Source organism: Hippocampus guttulatus, chromosome 14, assembly GCF_054856545.1.
Source record: "Hippocampus guttulatus isolate MCC_2025c chromosome 14, RoL_Hgut_1.0, whole genome shotgun sequence".
Lineage (NCBI taxonomy): Eukaryota > Metazoa > Chordata > Actinopteri > Syngnathiformes > Syngnathidae > Hippocampus > Hippocampus guttulatus.
In genome coordinates, this window is record NC_141274.1 from 5,287,556 (window position 1) to 5,309,385 (window position 21,830).

General features: G+C 42.7%; 1 protein-coding gene across 5 annotated transcripts in view; it reads right to left on the reverse strand.

Annotated features, from left to right (window-relative positions):
- Positions 1–21,830, reverse strand: part of pard3ab (par-3 family cell polarity regulator alpha, b) — a 103,298-nt gene that overhangs the window by 12,392 nt on the left and 69,076 nt on the right. For 2 of the 5 annotated variants that reach the window (XR_015102889.1, XM_086129688.1), the window contains exons 16-23: positions 19,891–20,080; positions 19,304–19,461; positions 18,169–18,213; positions 13,999–14,229; positions 12,222–12,474; positions 11,919–12,035; positions 11,232–11,510; positions 2,151–2,173 (exon numbers count right to left, since the gene is read on the reverse strand). Coding sequence is in view for 4 of the 5 variants with exons in the window: in XM_086129688.1 (XP_085985814.1) it covers positions 2,151–2,173; positions 11,232–11,510; positions 11,919–12,035; positions 12,222–12,474; positions 13,999–14,229; positions 18,169–18,213; positions 19,304–19,461; positions 19,891–20,080 (1,296 nt within the window). In the remaining variant the exon portion in view is untranslated. The remainder of the gene's footprint in view (positions 1–2,150; positions 2,174–11,231; positions 11,511–11,918; positions 12,036–12,221; positions 12,475–13,998; positions 14,230–18,168; positions 18,214–19,303; positions 19,462–19,890; positions 20,081–21,830) is intronic. The other 3 variants (XM_086129686.1, XM_086129685.1, XM_086129687.1) reach the window with 2 other exon arrangements.

Genomic DNA, 21,830 nt, shown 5'->3' on the forward strand with positions numbered 1-21,830 from the left:
TTTATCCGGATAAGGCAATTAAGAAACTCCCAAGTATTTAATCACGTACAGTATTTGTTTGAACAGAAAATAAAGCATATTATAAAGCATATATAAGGCATATTATCACGTTGGAATTACAGTATTGGCCTAAATATAAGACGGTGTTTTTTGCATTGAAATAAGACTGAAAAAGTGGGGGTCGTCTTATATTCGGGGTCTAGACATTATACCCATTCACGACGCTAGATGGTGCCAGATACCATTGAAGCGAATGCTGAACTTGACTCCCCAGGCCAAAGCGAACCCCTGTCACGAAGAAGAAAAAAATAAAAATAGCGGTAAAAAAGAAAATAATAGAAGAGATAACAGAAAATGGAGAAACGTAGCGACAATCTGGAGAAAAGTTGGGTCGAAGATCGGCCAGGTTAACCGGCAGCTGAGGAGAAGTTATGATGTCATTTACATTTCAAAAACCAGAATCCATTCATTTACGAATGTGCACTTTAGTTTACATATTTTAATGTTCAGATATTAAGATTTGAATGAGGCAAAATAACATGCTTTTTCTCTCAAATATATTGTTATAATCATTTGTTTCAGATGTACTGTAATTATTTTCTGTATAAAAATTAATTTGGTGTTCAAAAAGTCTTTTTTCAAACTTGAGTCCTGAAAAAGAGGGGGTCGTCTTATAATCAGGGCCGTCTTATATTCGGGCCAATACGGTAAAAGAAAAATCGTTTTGAACTCGAAAAATTCTTGTTTGATGAGTTCAAGACAATATGAATCAATACTTTTGTGTTTCATGTTTCACCAGTGCTCCGTATAATCATAGCGAGAGATCCAATAGTCTTGAGTGTCAGCACCTTCATGTTCCCGCCGAACACTCAGAGAAGACGCGGAAAGACTGATGTGGAAAAAAAAAATCAAAGGCCAAAAAAGGTTTGCGCTTCTTTCGTCTTCTGCACTTGCGAGAGCGACGGCGCTCGCCGCGGGGCCAACAACAGGCGAGCATGGATGAATTGCTGCAGGCGAATATTTTATAGATTAGACGGACGCCACTGAGGAGGAGGCTGGCGAGGGCCTCAAAGAGATTGGAAAGGGTGGAGTGGGGCGGGGGGCGCTAACATGCTACGTCATGGTTAAGTGATTAAAGCGGCGAGGTGGAGGGGGGTCAGGGTTCAAAGTACGTTCTGGCATCACGTGAAATCAATCCCTGGAGAACATGCTAGCTGCTTGATGGCAAGCCAGGGGGGTCATAAATAAGACATTAAGGAGATTGAAGGGGGTCGCGTGGGGGGCTCGGCTTGACTTAAGTGTGCCACTTGTGTTGTTAGTTGTGCGCCTCGGTCGTTTGTCACAGCGAAGGCGGCGAATGGGTGCGCAGCTCTTCGCATGTGGTTGATGATTTACTGCATTGTGTCGCATCGGGGCCGCCGCTCGGTCGGTCGCCATCAGGTGACGTCATCGCGCATCATAGCGAGAAGTCAGGCTGCATCGCTACACTCGTCAATCTTGTTTACAGTGAAAGCCTCGCTATTGGCGGCGGCTGTTAGCAATCACATGAGAGCAAATGTTATCATTGCTCATTTTGATGCGGCATGATAGTGGTGAGTTCAATTTTTCATGGGGGGAAAAAAACATTAAAAAATACATTCTGGGTGTTTGGGGGGGAGGGGCTGGAACAGAGAAATCACAATTTCTATGAGAATAGACGATTTTTGAAATTTGCTCAGGTTCCAAAAATAGCCCCAGAATACACACAAAAAAACAAACCCCACCATTACTTTGAGGGCCAAAAGATAGGTCAAATTTAAGTCGATTTAATTGCGACACAGGCACACAGAAATAAGTCTTTCAAGCACAAAGCATTACAACCACCTAGTGTATCACAACACCCACTAACACAGAATTAGAACACAGAAAAGAAACCACATCAAATCCTCATCAAAATTTGATGTCATTTCCATGCAAATCGGGAAACCGAATACAAATAAAAGGCTTGTTGCATCTTTTTTTTGAGGGGCAGTGGGTGAAAAGGTCAGCCGGTGACTTGTGTCACGCAGCACTAAAAAGACTTTCACCCCAAACGCCCATTTGGCATGCCCAAAAATTTGCAAACAAACCAGCATTTGCTTCAGAGCTAGGAAGCTACGAGCTAGCCGTACCTTCTTGCGTGAGCGTGCGATCGCTGCGTTGGTCCAGGGAGCATGAACAAACATTTCAACAGTGCTTAACGTCGCTCTCATTCTGAACAACATGAAATTTGGGAAGCAAGACCATCATGAGTAGATCGACAAAAATCTCTGAAGGGACCAGCGTGGAAAACAAAACTGCCACTTCAAGCTTCTTTTTCCCACGGGCAATGTGTCCATTTTCAGGGGTCCTCATTTTACACACAGACACAGACACACAGACACACACACGCGTGAATATAAAAGTAAGTACCTGGATTGAATGTACATGTGTGGACTCTGAAAAGACAAATAAGTGTTTGGGATTGAATGAGATTTTAAAAGACATCATAAGTGGACTTACACAAAAGTTGTTAGATCCCAATCTGGCAAACAAACCGCGAGTCTTCCATTTTATTGTGTCTAACTTCCATTCGTCACCGCTCACAGATCTATTTCTTATTCGGACGCCACTGATATGTGTCATATTAACATCAATGATGACTCGCTTCAAACTAATATCGATCACGACAGGCGTGCTGCGTGCACGCAGGTTTTAACTATTGATCCCATCATGAGAAATATGGAAGATGAGAAGGGTGGCGGACTATTACGGCCGATTGATACGTGACAGTTTCTATTCTCCGACGGCCAGTGCGAACACGACCCGTCCCTGGGCTCATTAGTGCAAATAACGACCAATCAATATGTCGCACTTCCTGTGGAAGTCCTCTTTAGACTTGATTGATGCCGCAGTGCTACGACATGAACGGCCGATCAATTCTGACAATTGACAATTAAGACCCGTGGTATACACTCAAATGTTTGCATGATGAACAAGCGGTTGAAAAAGGAGGAGGAAAAAAATAGAGAACAAGACAAAGGAGAATGAGAAGAATAAGAAGAAAAGGGAGATGAAATGGAGCAGAAAGAAAATGGTGAAGATAGAAACGGAGAATAAGTGAAGGTAGAAAGTGGCGACATGATTGGTCAATGTCCTGATTTGTCATCGCTGCTTCCTCAAGTCTTGTTGAAATTTGACCGTAACAATAACTGATGAATTTTTTTCCCCCTCTAAATCTTTTCATATATCTCAAGACTAAATCTTGCGAGATTTCAACTCCATCTTCTGAGACATCATGTGTTTTGGGATCGTGTATCCAGTCATAGAGATCAGCTTGATTTCACGCTTGATTTCCTCCCAATGCTTTCCGCCCACAAACAGTCAACGATCAAAGCTAAATTCCCGCCTGCGGGTTCAACCGCCGCTATCCAATAACGCGACCTGGCTGGCTCGCCGCCTTCGCCTCTAGGCGGCCATTACGCGACGGCAAAATGAGACCGGTCCAGAGCCAGACGCATTGTGAGAGTTCACATGCGCTCTGAAGCGACATTACAAAGTGTTCAAGGCTGCTAACCTACAAAAATTCAACAAAAGTAAAGCAAAGCTCGTCACGTGGAGAGCTTTTGCTACTGTAATCGTTAGCCACAGGCCAGGAGCACAAAAGAAAAACCGTAATGCGGCGACCTAGCCTCCAACATGTCTGCGTCAAGACACGCCAGCCGTCCTGTGGCATGTTGGCTCAGAAGCGGAACGCACGTGTTCACATGTATGCGTTGTCAGGCCAAAACAAAAGTGAAGAAAAGAAGCTTGCCGGATTACAAACAATCTTGTGATGGTGTCGCTGATGTGCGAGAGGATGAAATCAACAGATGCACAACCTCGGCGGTCGACAATGGTAAATAAGAAGACAACAACAGGCTTCAATCATGTGTTTGTCTGTGTGAATGATTTTGTGAATGGATAAATGGGCCTTTGCATCATGCTACACACAGAAGTTTTGTGTGAGTTGACAGTTGTTTACATTGCACTTATATGTAAATTGGCGTTCATGCCCATATTGTGTCGGTAAACATACAGACTTGTTTATCGTATGTGAGCGAACGGACAGCCAAATGCTTGTGTGTGCGTGAATGGAGAGAAGGGCATTGACAAACATATTTGTTCAATTTTTATGACATAATACTGTGATTTTTTAAATTATCTTGCCAACAAGAAATACATAAGAAAAAACTAAAATACTAAAACCCCCCCAAAAAAACCTGACAAACCTGCTTTGAAGACTAATTAAAACTTAAAAAAAAAAACACGGACTGTGATGAAAATACCATAACTATTCTAATCGTGGTGTGGATGCAAATAGATACATGTTTACAGTTTGTAGATGGACAGACATATGCTTGAAGTGAATGAATGGCCTTCCAGTCATCAAATCTGTTTCATATGCTATTAAACAGAAGAAGCAACACACTGACATGAAATGTGGGTCACCAGCCTTTTTGGAGCACACTGATGACACACTATAAAGATGATAAAGACTCCCCCCCCCCCCCCCCCCACATCTCTGTCAATCCCATCCCTCCAATCCTGTTCTCCCCTGCTGCGCCGGAACAAAATCCACGTACTGCCACCATTAGCGTCAGGGCTGGTCCAGTTGCAGATAAATGTACTCGTTAAAAAAAAAAAAAAAAAAAGACCCCCCCCCCCTCTTCCTGCTGTGCTGTTAGTACCGCACTGAATATTAAACACCGTAAGTGGATTCCACGCTGACATTAATGGCTGCCTAAAAGGACTCTCAGAGTTTTGCCTGGATTAAAAAAAAAAAAAAAAAAGTCCAGAAATGCCTGTTGACGCGGCACAATGCGTCGACTTTGAATGAAAGCTATAAAAGTAGGAATTATAGTTGTCTGTGATTTCATGCTGTGCTCGATGACGCATGAATTTAGCTTTGGATCACAGCGGTTGACATTAAGACGAAAAATGATAAATTTGACATTAAATATAGTGGCTTATCAACATATCCCCGCCCTCTCCCCGGAACCTTTTGACCTTTTTCCACATTTCGGGCTGCAATCATAAAGATATGAAATTCAATTTTTGGTGAGTGGTCATATGATATTTTCAACTTTTGAAAAAAAAATTCTTAAAAAATGATAAACTGAAATGTGGGGCGGGAGATCTTATTCAGGCCCCTTTACTGTCAGTGCCACCAGCTCACTCCAAAAGTTCCATGAGCAGTACCAAGACTCGGCTGTCCCTCAAAACTTTCAGCCCAAAAAAGGAGAGCACTGATCAGAGATGCAGCCAAGAGGCCCATGATCACTCTGGATGAACTGCAGAGCTCCACAGCTCGAGGTGGGAAAATCTGTCCATTGGACAAATATCAGTTGCACACTGCACAAATCTGGCCTTTGTTGAAGACTGGCAAGAAGAAAGACATTTCTAAAGAGCAACCATAAAATGTCCCATTTGAGGTTTGTCATCTGGGAGACAAACATGTGAATGAAAGGTCAAATGAGATCAAAATTGAACTTTTTGGGGCTAAATGTAAAATGCAACACTGCAGATCACGCTGAGCAAACCGTCCCCGCTGTCAAACCACAGCACCATGTTCTGGGACTGCGGTTTGACAGCGGGGACTGAGAAGACATTTTGAGTTGATGGGAAGCCAATGCAGAATCTGCGGAAAGACCTGCACACTGCTGTACACAAACGATCTCCATCTAGCCTTACTTTTTGACCACACATTGTTAAAATTTACACCACGTAGGTTTTACGTTACAAAGATTTTGTTTGGCAAAAAAAAAATTTCAGCGACAAAAGTTCGGTCTTAGGCCACAATAGTTTGTTTGTTTTTTTAGCGGACAAATGCTTAGTTTTAGATCAAATTGGTTTAGTTTTACACCTCGAATGTTTACTTTTAGATCAAATGGTTTGGTTTTCGACCACAGAGGTTTCATTTTAAATGACGAAGGTAGTTTTTGGCCACAAAAATTGAGTTTAAGACCTCAAATGTGTGGTTTTGCACCACAAATATTTAGATTTTGGTTTACAAATGATTTAAATTGAGACCACACAGGATTTCAACCACAAAAAGGTTTTTTAATTATCAACCACATAAATTTGCATTCATACCACAAAGGATTTGCCCCCCCCCCCCCCACCCAAAAAAAGAGTTCCAAGTACAATGCCCATTTTTTCTTTTTAGACGGGATTACTTTTAGGACCGCATTGGTTTCGTTTTCAACCACAAAGGATTAGTGTTAATCAAATGAAAGCAGATGATGTTCAAGAGAGAAACCGTGCAGTAGATTATGAATGAAGAGGGATTAAAACAACAGTGTAATCCGGGATTGGCACATTCATTAAGTAACATCATCAGACATGACTCGACTTTAGTAGCCATTAAACACATCTTCTAATGGTTCACATCTGTTTTCATCCCAAGAGGATAAGGAAAGATTTTTTTTTCTTTCTAATTGGGAGCAACGATAATGATGTCATATAGACGGGGGGAAACATCACCTGCTATCTTTGAGAGGAGATCTCCTCAGTCAGCATTCAGACCTTTTAAGTGTACTGAGACGTCCACTCCCACGTCCATTAAAGTTTCTTCCCGTGGGCATAGAACTCAGTCGAGGAGTTTTTGGCTGGCGGCCAGAAGATTTGCTCTTGTCATCCCGCCGCCGTGTTACAACAGCTGCCAGGCCACTAAAATGTAACTAAACGCACACGCGAACTAACACTGCGTCAACGGCATGTAGGAGAAGCCTTTTTGAGGGCCGTTTTGATCAAATTGAACACCTCAAAAATGACCAAGTAATTGACTCATTATTAGATGTCGCTATATCAGCAAATTTTCAACCAAACAATAAAAAAAAAAATCCATTGTTTTTTTTTGGGAGGGGGGGAATCAAATGATGGCTGGTTTAAGGAAGTCAGATTTTTTAAAGACTTCTCATTCACAAAATATGATCATAATTAGGGATTAATAATACACCAAAATACGGAAGTGACAACATTATTTTGTCAGTATTTTAAAAATAAAATTGACGTTGAATGAAGCCAACCACAATCAAATTTAGGACTTCATGATTGATCATTGGAGTCAGGCGGCTGTGATGTCGGGTCAATATTACTTACGTAACTTTTTTTTTTCTTATTAAATCTTTAAGTAATGTCGTGCTAATATTTGTTTTTATAACCAAGCTATCATTGGTGGTTCTACTCATTCAGATCTCCATGATGCTAAAAAGATTGGCTATAAAGACTCATTTTTCATGAAATAAGACTGTCATATCAGAAAATTGAATTCACATCCATTAAAAAATTATTACTTTTATTGCTGAGGTCTGACTGAATGATTGGTGTGAAGGAAAAGGATAACTGAGATCAGAAGTGTTTTGGGTGGTTGGCTACAGATCGTTAATCTTGATTATTTGTGGTCACCATCGCAACGACATTGAAACTATTACACGCTGATGTCGCATTGATAGAAACAATTGCAACATTTGCAGGATGAGGGTAAATTAGTGGAGTGTTGCATTGTGGGTAACACACAGCCTGAAGCGGCGAGTGAAGTACAAACCAAACGGGAGAAAAGAGAAGATCAAGCACAGCCAAGCTACGAAAGCAGCAAAAAGCGAAGAAAAAAAAAAAAAAGCAGAGCTGTGCAAATCCTTCCTTTGCTGAGGTGGCTACTTTCCTGCCAAAGTTAAGAGTAGCGAAGGAAGGCGCCTCGCATCGCACGCCGGCAGCGGAGGTCCGTTCAAGTTTGCATCATCAGCTTTTCCCGCGTGCGGAGTGACGGCGACCCCTCTGGCGAAGCCGCAAGACGTTCTGTTCCCACCATGCCCACCCAGTTCGCACATGATGAGCCAACGCGATTGGCGATCTGCGTCCCTCTCAGGTGTTGAGTAGAACCCGATTACTTTGGCACAAAATGTTCCTTCTCTTGATGTACTTGATGAGTGTTCAAGAAATGAAAGTGAACGCCAAGTGTCGGTAAGAAGCCCTCGAAAAAAAAAAAAAAAAAAAAAAAAAAAGAATTGTGGCATGCGATGCTGTCACCAGAGATTCTGGAAAGATGATTCACAATACTTTTTTTTTTTAAATTCAAAGTAAGAAATAAGCCCCTGCAACAACTTCACTAATCAACAAAAAATGGGGTACTGTGTTCCAGAATAGGACACACAAAAAAACCTTTCAAGGACCAAGCAACTGAACAGGAAGTCGGCCATTTTAGTTCGAAGCAGCCAATTTTGCACTCAGATGGATACACTGAAATGTTCGAAAAAGGTTTGAGAGGGATCGAGCACAATTTGAAAACAAATCTTAGTGTCAAAAAAGAAATGTTTCATCACGCAATTTATTTACTCTGTATGCAGCTGACCCTCATGGCTGACCGTTTCTTTCTGCACCGAAGCATTACATGACTACTCATGGTCTGAACAACATCCAGACTTAGAATCTTGAGGCGGCATAATGCCGTACAGCTCCCACAGTGTGAGGGAAGGGGTGCACTTTGGTGACACTTTTCAGACAGTTTGAGTGTCCAACAGAGGTTAGAGATTTTAAAAATGTGCCTTATTGGACAGAGGAAGTTTCCACCTTGCAGTGACATTCTTTTTAAAAGTATTTTAAGACTCACTGTTTACAACAAGAAATCGTGTTAAGCATGTAAACATAAAAAAAAAAAGTCTTATCGGGCTGTGAAAAGGCAGACAGGAGAGGCAAGTCAAAGAGACGCGGCTGGTTTGTTTGCAGGCGGTATCTTCCTTTTTATTTTATTCCCTCGGAGCAGATGAAGCGTAATGGAGGCCGTTCAATAAAGAGCCAGGAATCAAATCACTGCAAATCCCCGGGGGCTTTTCTCTCAGCGTTCCGAGTGGAGGATGAAAAAAAACAAAAAACAAAAAAGGCGGTTAATTCTCATGATCATTCAAAGACGAGCGAGGAGTGTTGTTTTTGTTGTTGCGGATAAAGCTTTCAAACGATAACTTAGCTGTCACCAGTTCAGCACTTGAACAAGAAAAAAAAAAGGATTGCCTTCCGCTTTTACTCTGTGGGATTACGACGCCGTGCTAGATGTCAATCATCCACCCCACATTCTTCCCGGGAAAACATTTGTGCTGAGCATTGCAGAATATTTAGTTTGGCAGGATCAAGACGAGGGAGCAAGAAAAGTCCAACAGGTTTCCCCACAGCAAGGGCCAAAGGGCGGGACCAACCAAATATCGGCAACAGAAAACAGCCCTGCCTGCATTTCAAAGGCAGTTGAGTTATTTTCAGAAGGAGAAAATATTTGCATTTGGCAGCGATGAGCTGGCACACATCTTCAGCAGCAAGTTGACCAATTTGGTCTCAAAGTGCTGCTCTCGAGGTACTGCGCCAACAAAATATGTGGTCGTTCTCATTTCTCGCGTATCCACAATATCGCTTCTAATATTTTGGACGATTAATTAAATATGTGTGTTAATTTTATCATTTTGGGGTCAAACTGATTTAAAGGTTGGACTGTACCTGGAGAATTTAGTACTTATTTTGTGGGTTCACCTCCCCATTCAATATTTAAGCAATAAATCATTGATTAGTTTTGTGGTTATTTACTGGATACTGATTTTTAGAATCGCCACAACTACGATGGGCCGTCTCAACAATAGAGTACTCAATGTCCCCCATCCTTCCCCTCGGGACGTGGGAAAAGCTCCGCCAGAGGTGGGAGTTGAAACTCCTCCTGACAAGGGATTCCGCCAGACGCTCCCAACAAACCGTCACAACGCGCTTGGGTCTGCCAGGTCGGACCGGCATCTTTCCCCACCATTGGAGTCAATTCATCACCGGTGGTGATCAGTTGATAGCTCCGCCCCTCTCTTCAGTCGAGTGTCCAAAACATGCGTTGGCAAATCCGCTTATATGAACAAAAAGTCAACGATCGAACTGCGGCCAAGGGTGTCCTGGTGGCAAGTCCACATATGGACCCCCCCTTATGTTTGAACACAGCGTTCATTATGGACTTTGATGTCAGTGTGACGGCATCAATCTCAACAATTACAAACTTCTGAACTTTGGAAAAAACTAATCTCACAGCAATTCCCATGAAACCTAACACTGTTTATGTTGTACTTATCATGTTAGTGCCACTGGACTGGCCACATAACAAACATCCCCCCCGATCGCCTAAATACCGTACTCACTTCCTTCCCTCTAAGGGGGTGCGCGCGAAGGATATCCACTTTCTGTTTCTCTATCTTGGAAGAGTATTTATTTTAGGATTGCAGCGGTGGGAATGGACACAGTATCCTCGTGGAGTTGGCAACAATGTTGTTATTGTGTCATCACCATGACAACAGCAGCAGGGGAACACTTGAGACCCTTTCAAGCTGTGCGTCAAAACCAGATTTTATAAATGTAGCAACAATTTCACACTAAAATGCCATTCCCCAGGTAATATTTGAAACCATATACATGATTTCATGCCACCTTATTTAAAGCCATCTTGTCTAATTAATGCCACATTATTGGATGCCATTTTGCGCATGACATTTTGCTGTTTGTTGTCGTTGGCACAAAGACAACTATTTTTCGTGGATCATCTTATTATCCATATATACATGTATGTTGTTTCTGTGTTCGCTGGATTCTGTGCCGTCTCGAGTACAAGTGAAAATATGACAGACAGCTGGTCAGCAAGCGAGAGCGCAAAGTTAAAAAAAAAAAAGGTCAGACGTTGCAAAGGTTTCATTCCAGGAGAAGGCTGCATTGTGTGCTGACATTTAGCGGCCATCTTGTGATTACTTTCTCCTGCAGGTGTGATGACCGATGCTCTATTTTACGCCTCAGGCTCACCAGAATGAGCCCACTAAGACCTTTCACACAAATACCAACATGAACTGGTGGAAAGGTCGCACACCGACTGTCCCGTCACACATGCAGAAAAAAGGCGGCAAGTGGATGGCGATAGTCAGCAGACATAAAGACATAATAAGACACAAAATGGCGAACGGATTGTCATCAGCGAGGTTGTGTTAACCATCGTGAATTTGGGGACAATGTGTCTATTTTTCCAAACGGCTGGTCTATTTCCTGGCCGGTCGAACCGCATCACTGCCGCCCCCGATCGCCGATTAGCTTTCATGTGTGACGGCCGCCGACCCCTCCCAGCCATATGTAACTGACCCAAATCAGTGGTCAGTATACGCACCAAAACAGCAAATGGTGTTGAGTTGACGTACCTGTCTGCAGAGGGCGGTCTTTCGGGCCGTGCCTTGCTGACTTGTGTGTAGAGGGAGTCCAAGTGCTGGTGAGCATTTAAGCAGGGGTAGTGCTCGTGGTCATCGCGGGGGGCATGGCAGTCGCCGCGGGGGCTGCCGTGCCCTCCGTTGTTGAGTGGGCTGACGCCGGCGTACAGGTCTTCAGAGGACCTCTCCGGACATCGACTCGCATCCAGGATCTCGGCGTAGTCCCGCTCCCGTGCCTGACGCTCACGCAGCTCTCGTGTCTTGGCCTGGATCCTGCCAACCCCAGAAATGTTTTTTAACTCATTCACTCCCAAAGACGTTTTTAAACGTCTTTTCAGACTTGGGCTAGAATTGGCTGGTACTGAATGAGTTAATCACTCAGAACGGCGAGTCACGGGTGCCTATTTAATTCTATCAAACAGGTCGGCTCATTTGTGGCTGCAAGAAAAATATCACTGTGGGCGGATTTAATAAATTCTCACTTAGAGGTGGGCTCACTTTTGTTGCCAGCAGAGTTGTTTTGAGGGCAAATTAAACGGAGTACTTTAAATGATAGCAATACGGTTATTTCTTTAGTGTTGTCCGATGAAACAAGATCACAAAATATTGACAAAAATGTTTGGGGGGTTTTTGTGTTATGAATCACTGCATTTAAAAGTAATCGGAATGAATCAACGTCACCTTTCTTGTTCCATCCTCATCTTCAGCGTCTCCTCATCCGAAACTTGCGTCTCTTCCGTCCGCCATTTGCTGGAACCTTTGCGATCCATCCTGTCGTCTTTGCGGTGCTTCCCAAACCTGGAATCGTCCAAAAGCAATCGTACAAAGTGTACGCAGTCACTCAAACACTCCCATTACTTGTCAATTCTAGGTTTGCTTAGCAATCAGCACGACTTCTCCATCGATCCTTTTCAGAGAATGATTCTTGTCAAAAGTCAAACTTATTCGCCGACATGAAGCCGGTGAGCCAGCATCTAATGTTACCTGAACATGTCTCCAAGTCCTTTGAGCATTCCCTTCTTGGCTTTTCCTTTGTCCTTGTCTTTTTCCTTATGCGTGTCCCCCTTCTTCTTGTCCTTGCCACCTTTGTCGTTTTTCTTGTCATCTTTGGCTCTCACATTGCCGTTGACCATTGTCGCCGTCGTCCTTTCGCCGCCCGGTGACAGCGGCGTCAACTCGGCCACCGTGGACACGGAATCTCGACCTGAACGGGAACTCTCCTCGGTGTCTTCCTCCACTGCAAGACACCCACACATTCATGCTGTGAGGAAACCATTCTTTATATATAGTTCTGAGGGGAGAAAAATAAGTCCTTGATAATGGGGTAGTACTTTTGAAAGGTCATGGAACCTTTTGGGTTTGGGTCTACAGTGCTGAACAAATCTGATTGCCATATGGGTGAGAGGATTGCTCTCTTACCATCTGTTTGTGATGTCTGACAATAAGGTGAAGATTCAGACCACAATGTTAGATTAGCTAATAATCTAGTTGTGGTTACTAAAACATTTTTTGTGAACATATTAATCTTTATCATTATGTGATTTAAGTGACAATTTGTCATTCTCACAATGAGTTTTTTCCACTGCAATTTTTTTCCCCGACCTGATAGTTTGTTCAAATTTTTCAAGTCAAATTAAAGTCTGTTGCTATTGTACATCGCAATAAATGGCGGAAATGTGTCAGTAAAAATTTCAAAAAATTTCTCTAATCTGAAACAAAAAACCCAAATACAAATTTCTTTGGTCATTATGAACGTTTTTTGGTGTTTTTCAGTTAATGTTAGCAAAACTATGGGAACACATTTTCATTACTTAAAAGTCTAAATCAACAATAAAAAGAAAAAGAAAACGGGAAACTACTGAGTCTTTTCCTTGTACATTAATCAAAACAGGTATTGTACCTCGATTTTCTTTGGTTGGTTTTTACTGTACTTTTACTGTGCTTTACTTTGGCCAACTCCAATGTTTGATGGTGTGCCATTAGATTTTTTTTTTTGGATGTGATGAACAGACCTCGGAAGACACCTCAAGGCAAGGGATAACTTAAACCAAGAAGTAACTTGAGGTTAGAAAGTAAAGAATGTATAGGGTCAAAACGAGTAACATTTACCAGGACATAACTTGATGTAGGGAAGTAACCTCAAAATAACTTATATCAATAACTAAATTGTAAATTGGGGTAAGAAATAACCCCAAAGAATGAAGTCGTCTTTGAATGAGTTTTCACTCCCAAAGACGTATTTAGATGTCTTTTCAGACGCCACACATTTAATCCCAGCTCCCCATTTTATATAGACTGTACTTGGAAAGGGTCTGAGAGTGGCTGGCCATTTTGAGACCCTTTTCAAGTATAGTCAATATAAAATGAGGAGCTGGGATTAAATGTGTGGCGTCTGAAAAGACATCTAAATATGTCTTTGGGAGTGAATGAGTTAAGTAACTTCAGCTAAGAAAGTAACCATAAAGTGCTTAATAAAAGTTGGGAAGGACTGCACGGTGATGTGATGATGATAATAATGGTAAGACCAAAAGCTGTTTGTTCACAACTCGCAAAAGCAACATGAACGGTTAGCGTCCAGTTGTTAGCGAAGATGCTATCACGCCCATGCATCACAATGCAGTTTCAGGCTCGAGGCGGTTAAGTTACGTGGTAACCGAGGTCCTCGCCGGGGAACGTCAACCTGCCCAACACCTGGTATGGAAGGCAAAAAATGTGTGATCGGCGGCACAGAGACACGGGGGTTTCATGACGGACGTCTTACGGGTCTCCATGCCATCGTCTTCGTCCTCCGTGGCGGCCGGCCGGTCATATGACTTGTCGATGGCGGCGCGGAAGCTCTCGTTGCAGCCGCGGCCCCGGATGATGCGAGGACGAGGTCGGTGGAATGGCAGGTCGCCGTTGAGTGTCGCCTCGGCAACGGCTGTCTGGAGACTCTCCAGGGAGCTGGACTTCTTCAGGCCCAACGACGGACCCACATCCCTCGTGGACGAGCCTGAATCAAACAAACACAGACAGGTGCATTTAAGGGAAAGTTTATTTTCAACAGATTAGAACGTTTGAAGACAGTTAAAAAAAAGAAAGTACCGGTAGTCGAATTCGATAAAGGCCAATGTGGTCCAGATGTGTTTGAAAATGTAAATAATACATCTTTATTCACGTAAGATGACAAGTTTTTTTTTTTGGAAGAATAAAAAAAGCAGACTGTCATGAGAATAACATTTAACTTTTTTTTTTTAACAGAGAAACCGATTGTGTGCTTGTCTGAACTCAAGCCAGCTTTTGTTCTAAAGGCTGACAGGTAATTTGAATGCATTCCAGTGCGCTGAGCGAAACAGTCAAGCGTTGTTAAGCAATTACAACATTTAATGGATTTAATTGCACGTCTGTCTCGTTTGAAGGAAAGACAGAAAAAAACAAAAACAAAATGATTTAATTGATTTTCAGTCTACCTTACATGCTTATCATGGACAGAGAAAGTCTATGTTCACTATTGTTACCTCCATAATATGCTCTATGAGAGACAATAAACTTGTTTTGTCGTTACTGGCACAGTCGACTTGTGGCCAACTGCATTTTGGTTGTTGGAGACGTGCTGCCTGAAAAAAGGACTCGAGTGGCCGCTGATCATTGGCTGCATCTTGGTCAGTGTTTGTTAGGAGGTCATGCGAGTGGCGCAGCCCACAACGAAAGACAACCCTTTCACAATCCCATATTGATTATGTCAAACTCCCACCTGCTCCCCCCAGCGCTGAGCTTAAACAACTTTCCGTCTAGCAACAATTTTTATCGATATGTCGGCAAAATCTTCCAACATGCTTTTGTATTCACTTCATTGCAATCTACTGAGTGCATCGTATTCATGTCAACACGAACTCGGCCAAATTTGTGTTTTCCCTCTTGATGGCCAACGAACACCCGCTTTACCTCGTGGCCCATCCTGCTGAAAGACACACTAAAAGGTCAAACCCACACAACTTACAAACACGACTACTAATCTAGTACTACCACGACCCCTGCTACCTAATACTATCTTCTAGTTCCTTTATTGTGACTCCGACTACTTGGATTCCTGTGTCCACAACTACTATCTTTTTATCTACTACTTCTTTTACTAATACGACATTGATGACTTCTACAGGTCTCCAACGACCACCATTTCTACCTCCACCACATCTTCACCTTTTACAACTTCTACAGCTACTACTATTGATACCAATTATCGCATACATGGACATACCTTGCGCGGTGGCTTCATTTACTCCTCGTGGCTTTGGATATAGGGCCACACAAGCGATGGTAAGGACTATTCTCGTTATCTTCGAAAGATAACGCTAAGTCATGGCTGTCCATCAGCTGCGCATTGAGCTGAGCATTCGGCCATTGTTTATTCATGTCTGTTGCTTTCTGTCTACTTCTTCAACTTGCAAACCAAAGTAGAGAAGCAAAAGCTGGACACTGTCTGGCTGGGGTCATGCACCGCCGCGTCACACAGCTGATCACCATCATACCACAATTCTCTGTCATTTAATCACAAAGCCCGACTTAAAAGTGCCCTTAGGAAAGTAATCGACAGAGTGGGGGTTGTTTGGGGCGGACGTTTTTGCCCCCCCCCCCCAAAAAAACAAACAAATAGATAAATAAAACTACTACCACTACTCATACATTTACTAACATTTCTATTACTTCTATACTTCCTAAATCTGGTAGTGTAACTACCAGATCATAACTTCTTCGAGTATCATTTCTAATTCTCCTCAGGCTCATATGACTGCTTCTACAAGTACAACAAATACTACACACTTTTTTTTTTAAACTCAAGAAATTCTTCATTTGGTGAGGGAGGCAAGCCGCCTTGATTTGGTTTCAAGTCTGTTTCTGTCTGGCATGGCGGTCCACCTTTGACATACATTCTACTTTGACACGCATGAAGGGCGACAAGCCAGCTGAAGGTCGTTCATGCAAGGCGCCACGTCTTGTTTGGTCTCCGTCAAACAGAGCGTGCATTATTTACACGTGCGGGATTATTTTAAAGCCGCCTCCGAGGAGACTGAAAATCTCAAGAAGATAGTTTGGGTTTTCATGCGGTAGGGGGGGGGGGACCCTCTCAGGTGTTAATAAATCCCCACAAGAACTTTTATTGGCTCCACTGTCGCTATAATGGATTTTGAAAAGGGGACATTTGAATGAAAATCGAAGTTTTAATGTTTGCATACCGCCTACCCATCGTGTGTGAAATTAAATTAATTAAATATATTCGAAAATGTCTGAGCCAGCCCTTCTGAAGGTGATACCACTGTGATGTTACAGTTTGACGAATTTACATAATCCGCCGACACAGTGGGTTCTTCCATCAATGACTTGGCAGCTAAACTGGATAAAGTTCCACAGGCAAAGAACCACTTTAATGCAACAGCCCAAACGCCATCATGTCAAAGCCTCAAGGTAAGCAAAGCTGCACTAGCATTACTGTGGCAATCAAATGAAAACCAGGTTTGCCATTGGCCCCTTGCCGGACACAGAACCGCTCCTTGAAACAAGCCAATTTCGACCACAAGCAATATATTGTAAAACTGTCTCTCGCATTCCACTGGTTAACAGCAAATTTTAATCAGAAATGACTTAGTGTGTGTGTGTGGGTATGTGTCTTAACATATTTTTTACGCTGATTTAAAAAATGGCTTTCCTTTTTTGTTTTTACTAGCACATCACGTTTTTGAGTTTGACCAATAAAAACTTGAAAAATACGGAATTTGCCATACTTTGCTGTGACATTTCTGGAAAAAAAATTCACCTGTTGCTGAACCTCATCTGCAATTTAAATATATTACTGTATTACTATATTATGTATTATTGTTATTAATATTATTATGAGATGATGACCTGGTGAGCTCGAGGAAAAAAAAGGGCAGCTTAAGAGTCAGCGCAAAAAAAATGTATGCAGAAAAGTTCACTTTTGGTGTCTGTTGTAAGCATTTTACAGATGTTGCGTATTTTACATCTGACAGGTCTTTACATCTCGCTTTCGGATGATCACTGATCAATTAGGTTCTTTCTCCAACACAACGATAAATGATGAATGCTCAGACTGTATTGGTTGTACATTGCAGAGACGCACATCTCACTACTTAGTGCACAGCGCATGATATGATGCCGATGATATCCCAAAACTCAGGAAGATGGAAAAAAGAGAAAAAAAGACTGTCTGGAGAATGGTTGGTTGTAGTTGGATGATGTATTTGGGGGGGAAAAAAATGTGTTGTCAAGATGTGGTTGGCGCATGGCATAACACGCTGCTTGCTGCTGTTTCTGACGGAGGTAAGGAAGATACTGGAAATGACAAAGCTTTCAACAGGCGGATGCGTTAAAAGTTGATCTGTGATGTAATTTTCATGGACATAAGATTGTTTAATGGATGGATGGGTGCAAAGTCAACGAAGTGCATGATGTGCTGCTCATTGCCATGGCTCCCTGAACCCAGAAACACAAACAAAACAACCAATGGACTGGTTCAACTTCATCAAATTGATGACAGTGCTTCATGTTATGCCTCACTGAACTAGAAAAGAAAAAACAAAACAAAAAAGACAAAAACAAAACGATTGGACTGGCTGATGTTGGCAATCATACATCACTCAAAAGCAGTGCATGATGTGCTGCTGCTTTTTGCGTCAACTCACTGAACTCAGGAATAAAAAAAAACAAAAAAAACAAACACTGCAATCCATTAAGCTCCCCTCATCAATCACAACAATCAAATACAGATGACGGATCGTGATCAGAGGAAATTAGAGCAATGGGGCCACTGAGGATTTTTCAAAATAAAAGTTGATATTTGGAGCGTCAAAAGGTGATTTAACGCCGTCATTTGGCAGTTCTGAAGGTCTTTGAGGCTACGCCAGAATGTAGCGCTCCCACTAGCTACTAGCCTTACCTGTGCCGGCGTCAGGACGAGGGTTGAGGTTAATCTCGTCGGCTACTGTTAAAGGAAGTGGAAGACGGGGGGTGGGGGGGGGAGGGGGGCAAAAGATTCGGGGCTTCAGTTAGTGCTCATGACATTCCTCATGCAACATCCCGCCACAGCAAACATCACAAACGTCAGCAAACGTAACGGACGGGATGAGTGCCAGAGTAGCGGGTGAGTGGCTGAACGGACGGAAGGACGGAGGGATGAGAATGGAGAGACAGAGGGATGAACTTAGTGTTATTGATGAGGAAGAAAAGCCGGATGGGAGGAGGCATTTCAAGGAGACGTTATTGATGAGGAAGAAAAGGCGGATGGGAGGGGGCGTTTTAAGGAGACAAGACGTTGAGCAAACTCCAGATTTTGGGCCAAAGAGGAAGAGTTTGAAGAAGATGATGCATGAGGTATTGGAAGAGTTGAGGGAGAAAAGTTAGCTTGGCTTGATGTTTCACTGTTTGGACTGAGCCCTGATCATCTATAACAATTAACAACAAATGCTAACCCTTTTCTGTAGGGCTGGGCAATATAGACAAATTCAATCCCATTCATAGGAAACCCATTTGCAATTTGCCATTTTCCAACCATACACTTATTAACAAACACATACACAACATGACAGTATTCCAATTATTAACCTGGGAGCACATGATTAGCCCACAGGCCTGACATTATTTCCTAGCAAAGCTTTAAAAGGGTTCATGTGAAAATGTAAACACTTGCAGAGAGTTGTAGGAAAGCAATGTTGCATGTTGAACTTGAGCTGTTTCTTTCCTTGATAACTCTTTAAATTGAAGTTAAATAAAGTTAAATAAAATACAATTACCTCCTTCACTGCCAGCCTTCCCAGTTTGATACTATCGGCATATGAAGTCACTGCCTATCAACGGCAGTGAACAAGGTCAAAGTCTTCATGTAAATGAATATCATGACTTACTAATAACATATAATAATTAAAAGTAAGACCAAATGCCCAAGTCGTCAACGCTGACAGTGATTTTGCAAGCTAGCGCCTCTTTGTTTGATTCACCGCCCAGCCCCACATTCTTAACTTCGATGCATGGCTAAGGCTAATCGCCTGAGTGTTTTGAGTGTGTTGAGTAGCTACCGAGGTCCATGCTCTTGGACTTGCGTGTCTTGATGATCTCCAGCTGCGAGGCGTCGCCAAACTGTTTGGTGCGCTTCTCCGACATGCTCTGGCGGCCGAAACCTTCTCGCTGGAAGGCGGCGTCTGCGTTGGCGAGGCTCTCGCCCGCAATCTGTGGGCTGGGCGGCAAATAGAAAGAAATATTGATCACGATTGCCGGTTGAAATTGGTGGCGATACCGATCCTGGCCGATCGATTGGTGCACCCCGAAATACAATACAACTATTTTTACAGTATTGCATTATTATTTATGCTAAATTGTTACAAAATAATTAATGTCAATTTTATGATTTTCATATTTAATTAATGTAATTATTTATTTAAATATTTTGTAGTCTATGTAAAAATATTTTTCATACTCATGTTTTATTTTATAAAGAATCATGTACGCAATAGATTAATATTTAAAAGAAAGGAAATATTATAATCATAGCCTTTTTTTCCCCAACAATTTACAACACATCAACTAACCGAGTATTCAATGAGATGAATAAATATGGATGCAAAAAATATGACAAGATGCGAATGTAAATGTCTTCCTTTGCCACCTGTCCTTAGGAGCGGGGATCTCTTGCGCCCAGGACGGCGTAACGTCGCCGCCGCTTCCGCCGACGTCGTCGCGGGAGCTGGACGACGACTGGTCGGACAAGTGAGGAGGGAGGAGCGGCGGCCCGTCGTCCTCGATGATGACCGTGTCGTCCTGTGGCATGTTGACGGTGGGAGATAGCTGGTAGTTGCCTGCAGAGCAGCCACAGTTCAGTCCAATTCCGACACAAGGCGATACACAACAACTGATGAGCCACCCCAGTGATGATGCGATAAGATAGAGTCCAAATAAATTTGCTCAAATGATGATATGGTGTGATTCACTCCAATTAAAATCACTCCATAGAATATGCAGTTTGATCCACACATCCATTTTCTACTGCTTATCCGGGGTCGGGTCGCGGGGGCAACACAGGAGGCATCCTAACCAAATGCCTGAGCCACCTCATCTGGCTTCTTACGACGTGGAGGAGAAGAGGCATCCAGTCCTGCCTGGATGACCGATCTTCTCACCTTATCTCTCCTATGGGATGTGGGAAAAGCTCTGCAGGAGTTGGGAGTTGAAACTCCTTCTGACGGGATTCTGCCAGATGCTCCCAATAAACCCTCACACTACGTTTTGGGTCTGCCAGGTCGGACTGGCATCTTCCCCCACCATCAGAGCCAACTCACCACAAGGTGGTGATACATTGACAGCTCCACCCCTCTCTTCTGCGGACAAATCAATCATCGAACCTCGGCCCAGGGTGTCCTGGTGCCAAGTTCACATATGGACATTCTTATGTTTGAACATGGTGTTCGTCATGCAGTATTAATCACTCCTAATAGGATATGCTTCACTCCAATTCTGATATAATACAATTCATTCAGTATACAATTTACTAAAAATCTACGACGATTCACTCCAATTATGATTCTATTCCTTTCAAAACTGTGACAAGACAGACACTGTGAGAGTGCACCAGAATGCCTCAAAGGAAAAGATCAGGAAGACAAGAGAAAACCAAAAATCAGAGGGTGGCGTTTTTATAATATAAGATATTGGGGACGGCGCGGAAAGGCAAGGCGATGTGATGCCGTCTAATCAGCTTAGAGAGTTTATCGGGCAGAGCGGCGTTTTGTTGTCACAAGAGCATGATTAATTCAAGCTGCGCTATCGCCACTAATGAAGATAAAAACTTCAGCGCTGACTGAGGTGGGGAAACAAAATAAGTCGGCGCTCTCCCGCGCTGAAAAGCCGGCCTTAAAACCCCTCACTGATACACAGTGCAAGACTTTGTCGTTAATCTCCGCTCCTAAATTGGTTTTGGGGGATGGGGGAGGCGGCACAAGGGGAGATTTCAGGACCATGACGCCTCATGCGCAGACCTCAAGTTTGTTTGATTTTTTTAGTGGGGGTGAATGACTGATCAATCAAAACAGTTACATAAAATCGGAAAATCGGACATTAACGAGGGGATTTGTATCACACTGTGTCGCCTTGAATCACATCATAATGGAGCCAATTCTATTTCTCATAATCCGAGGGAATCCGATCATCAGCACAGCAAATTGTAACATGCTGAAACCCAAGTTAATCGTAGTAAATCATATCGGAACTGGAGTCAATTATTTTGTACGTTGAGTGAATCGTGGATTGAAATTCAAGCATATCAGATTGCGCCGTAATGAAAGAGAGTAACTCGTATCATAAATTAAGAGTGAATCATCGCAACATGCACGGTGTCCCATAAAAATGTACACACGTTTAGCAGCACATAACTGAATTAATTAACGTGTGCACAGTTGGGAGTGAATTGTATCACATCTCAACAACATGCAGCAGTTTGGCAGATAGTGAGCAATTCATTATAAAAAAAAAAAAGGCTTCAAGCTGTTTATTGTCATTCCCGCTTGAAGTTTACTGGCGAGCCTCAAGCTAAAACACCATGCAAAATGCCAT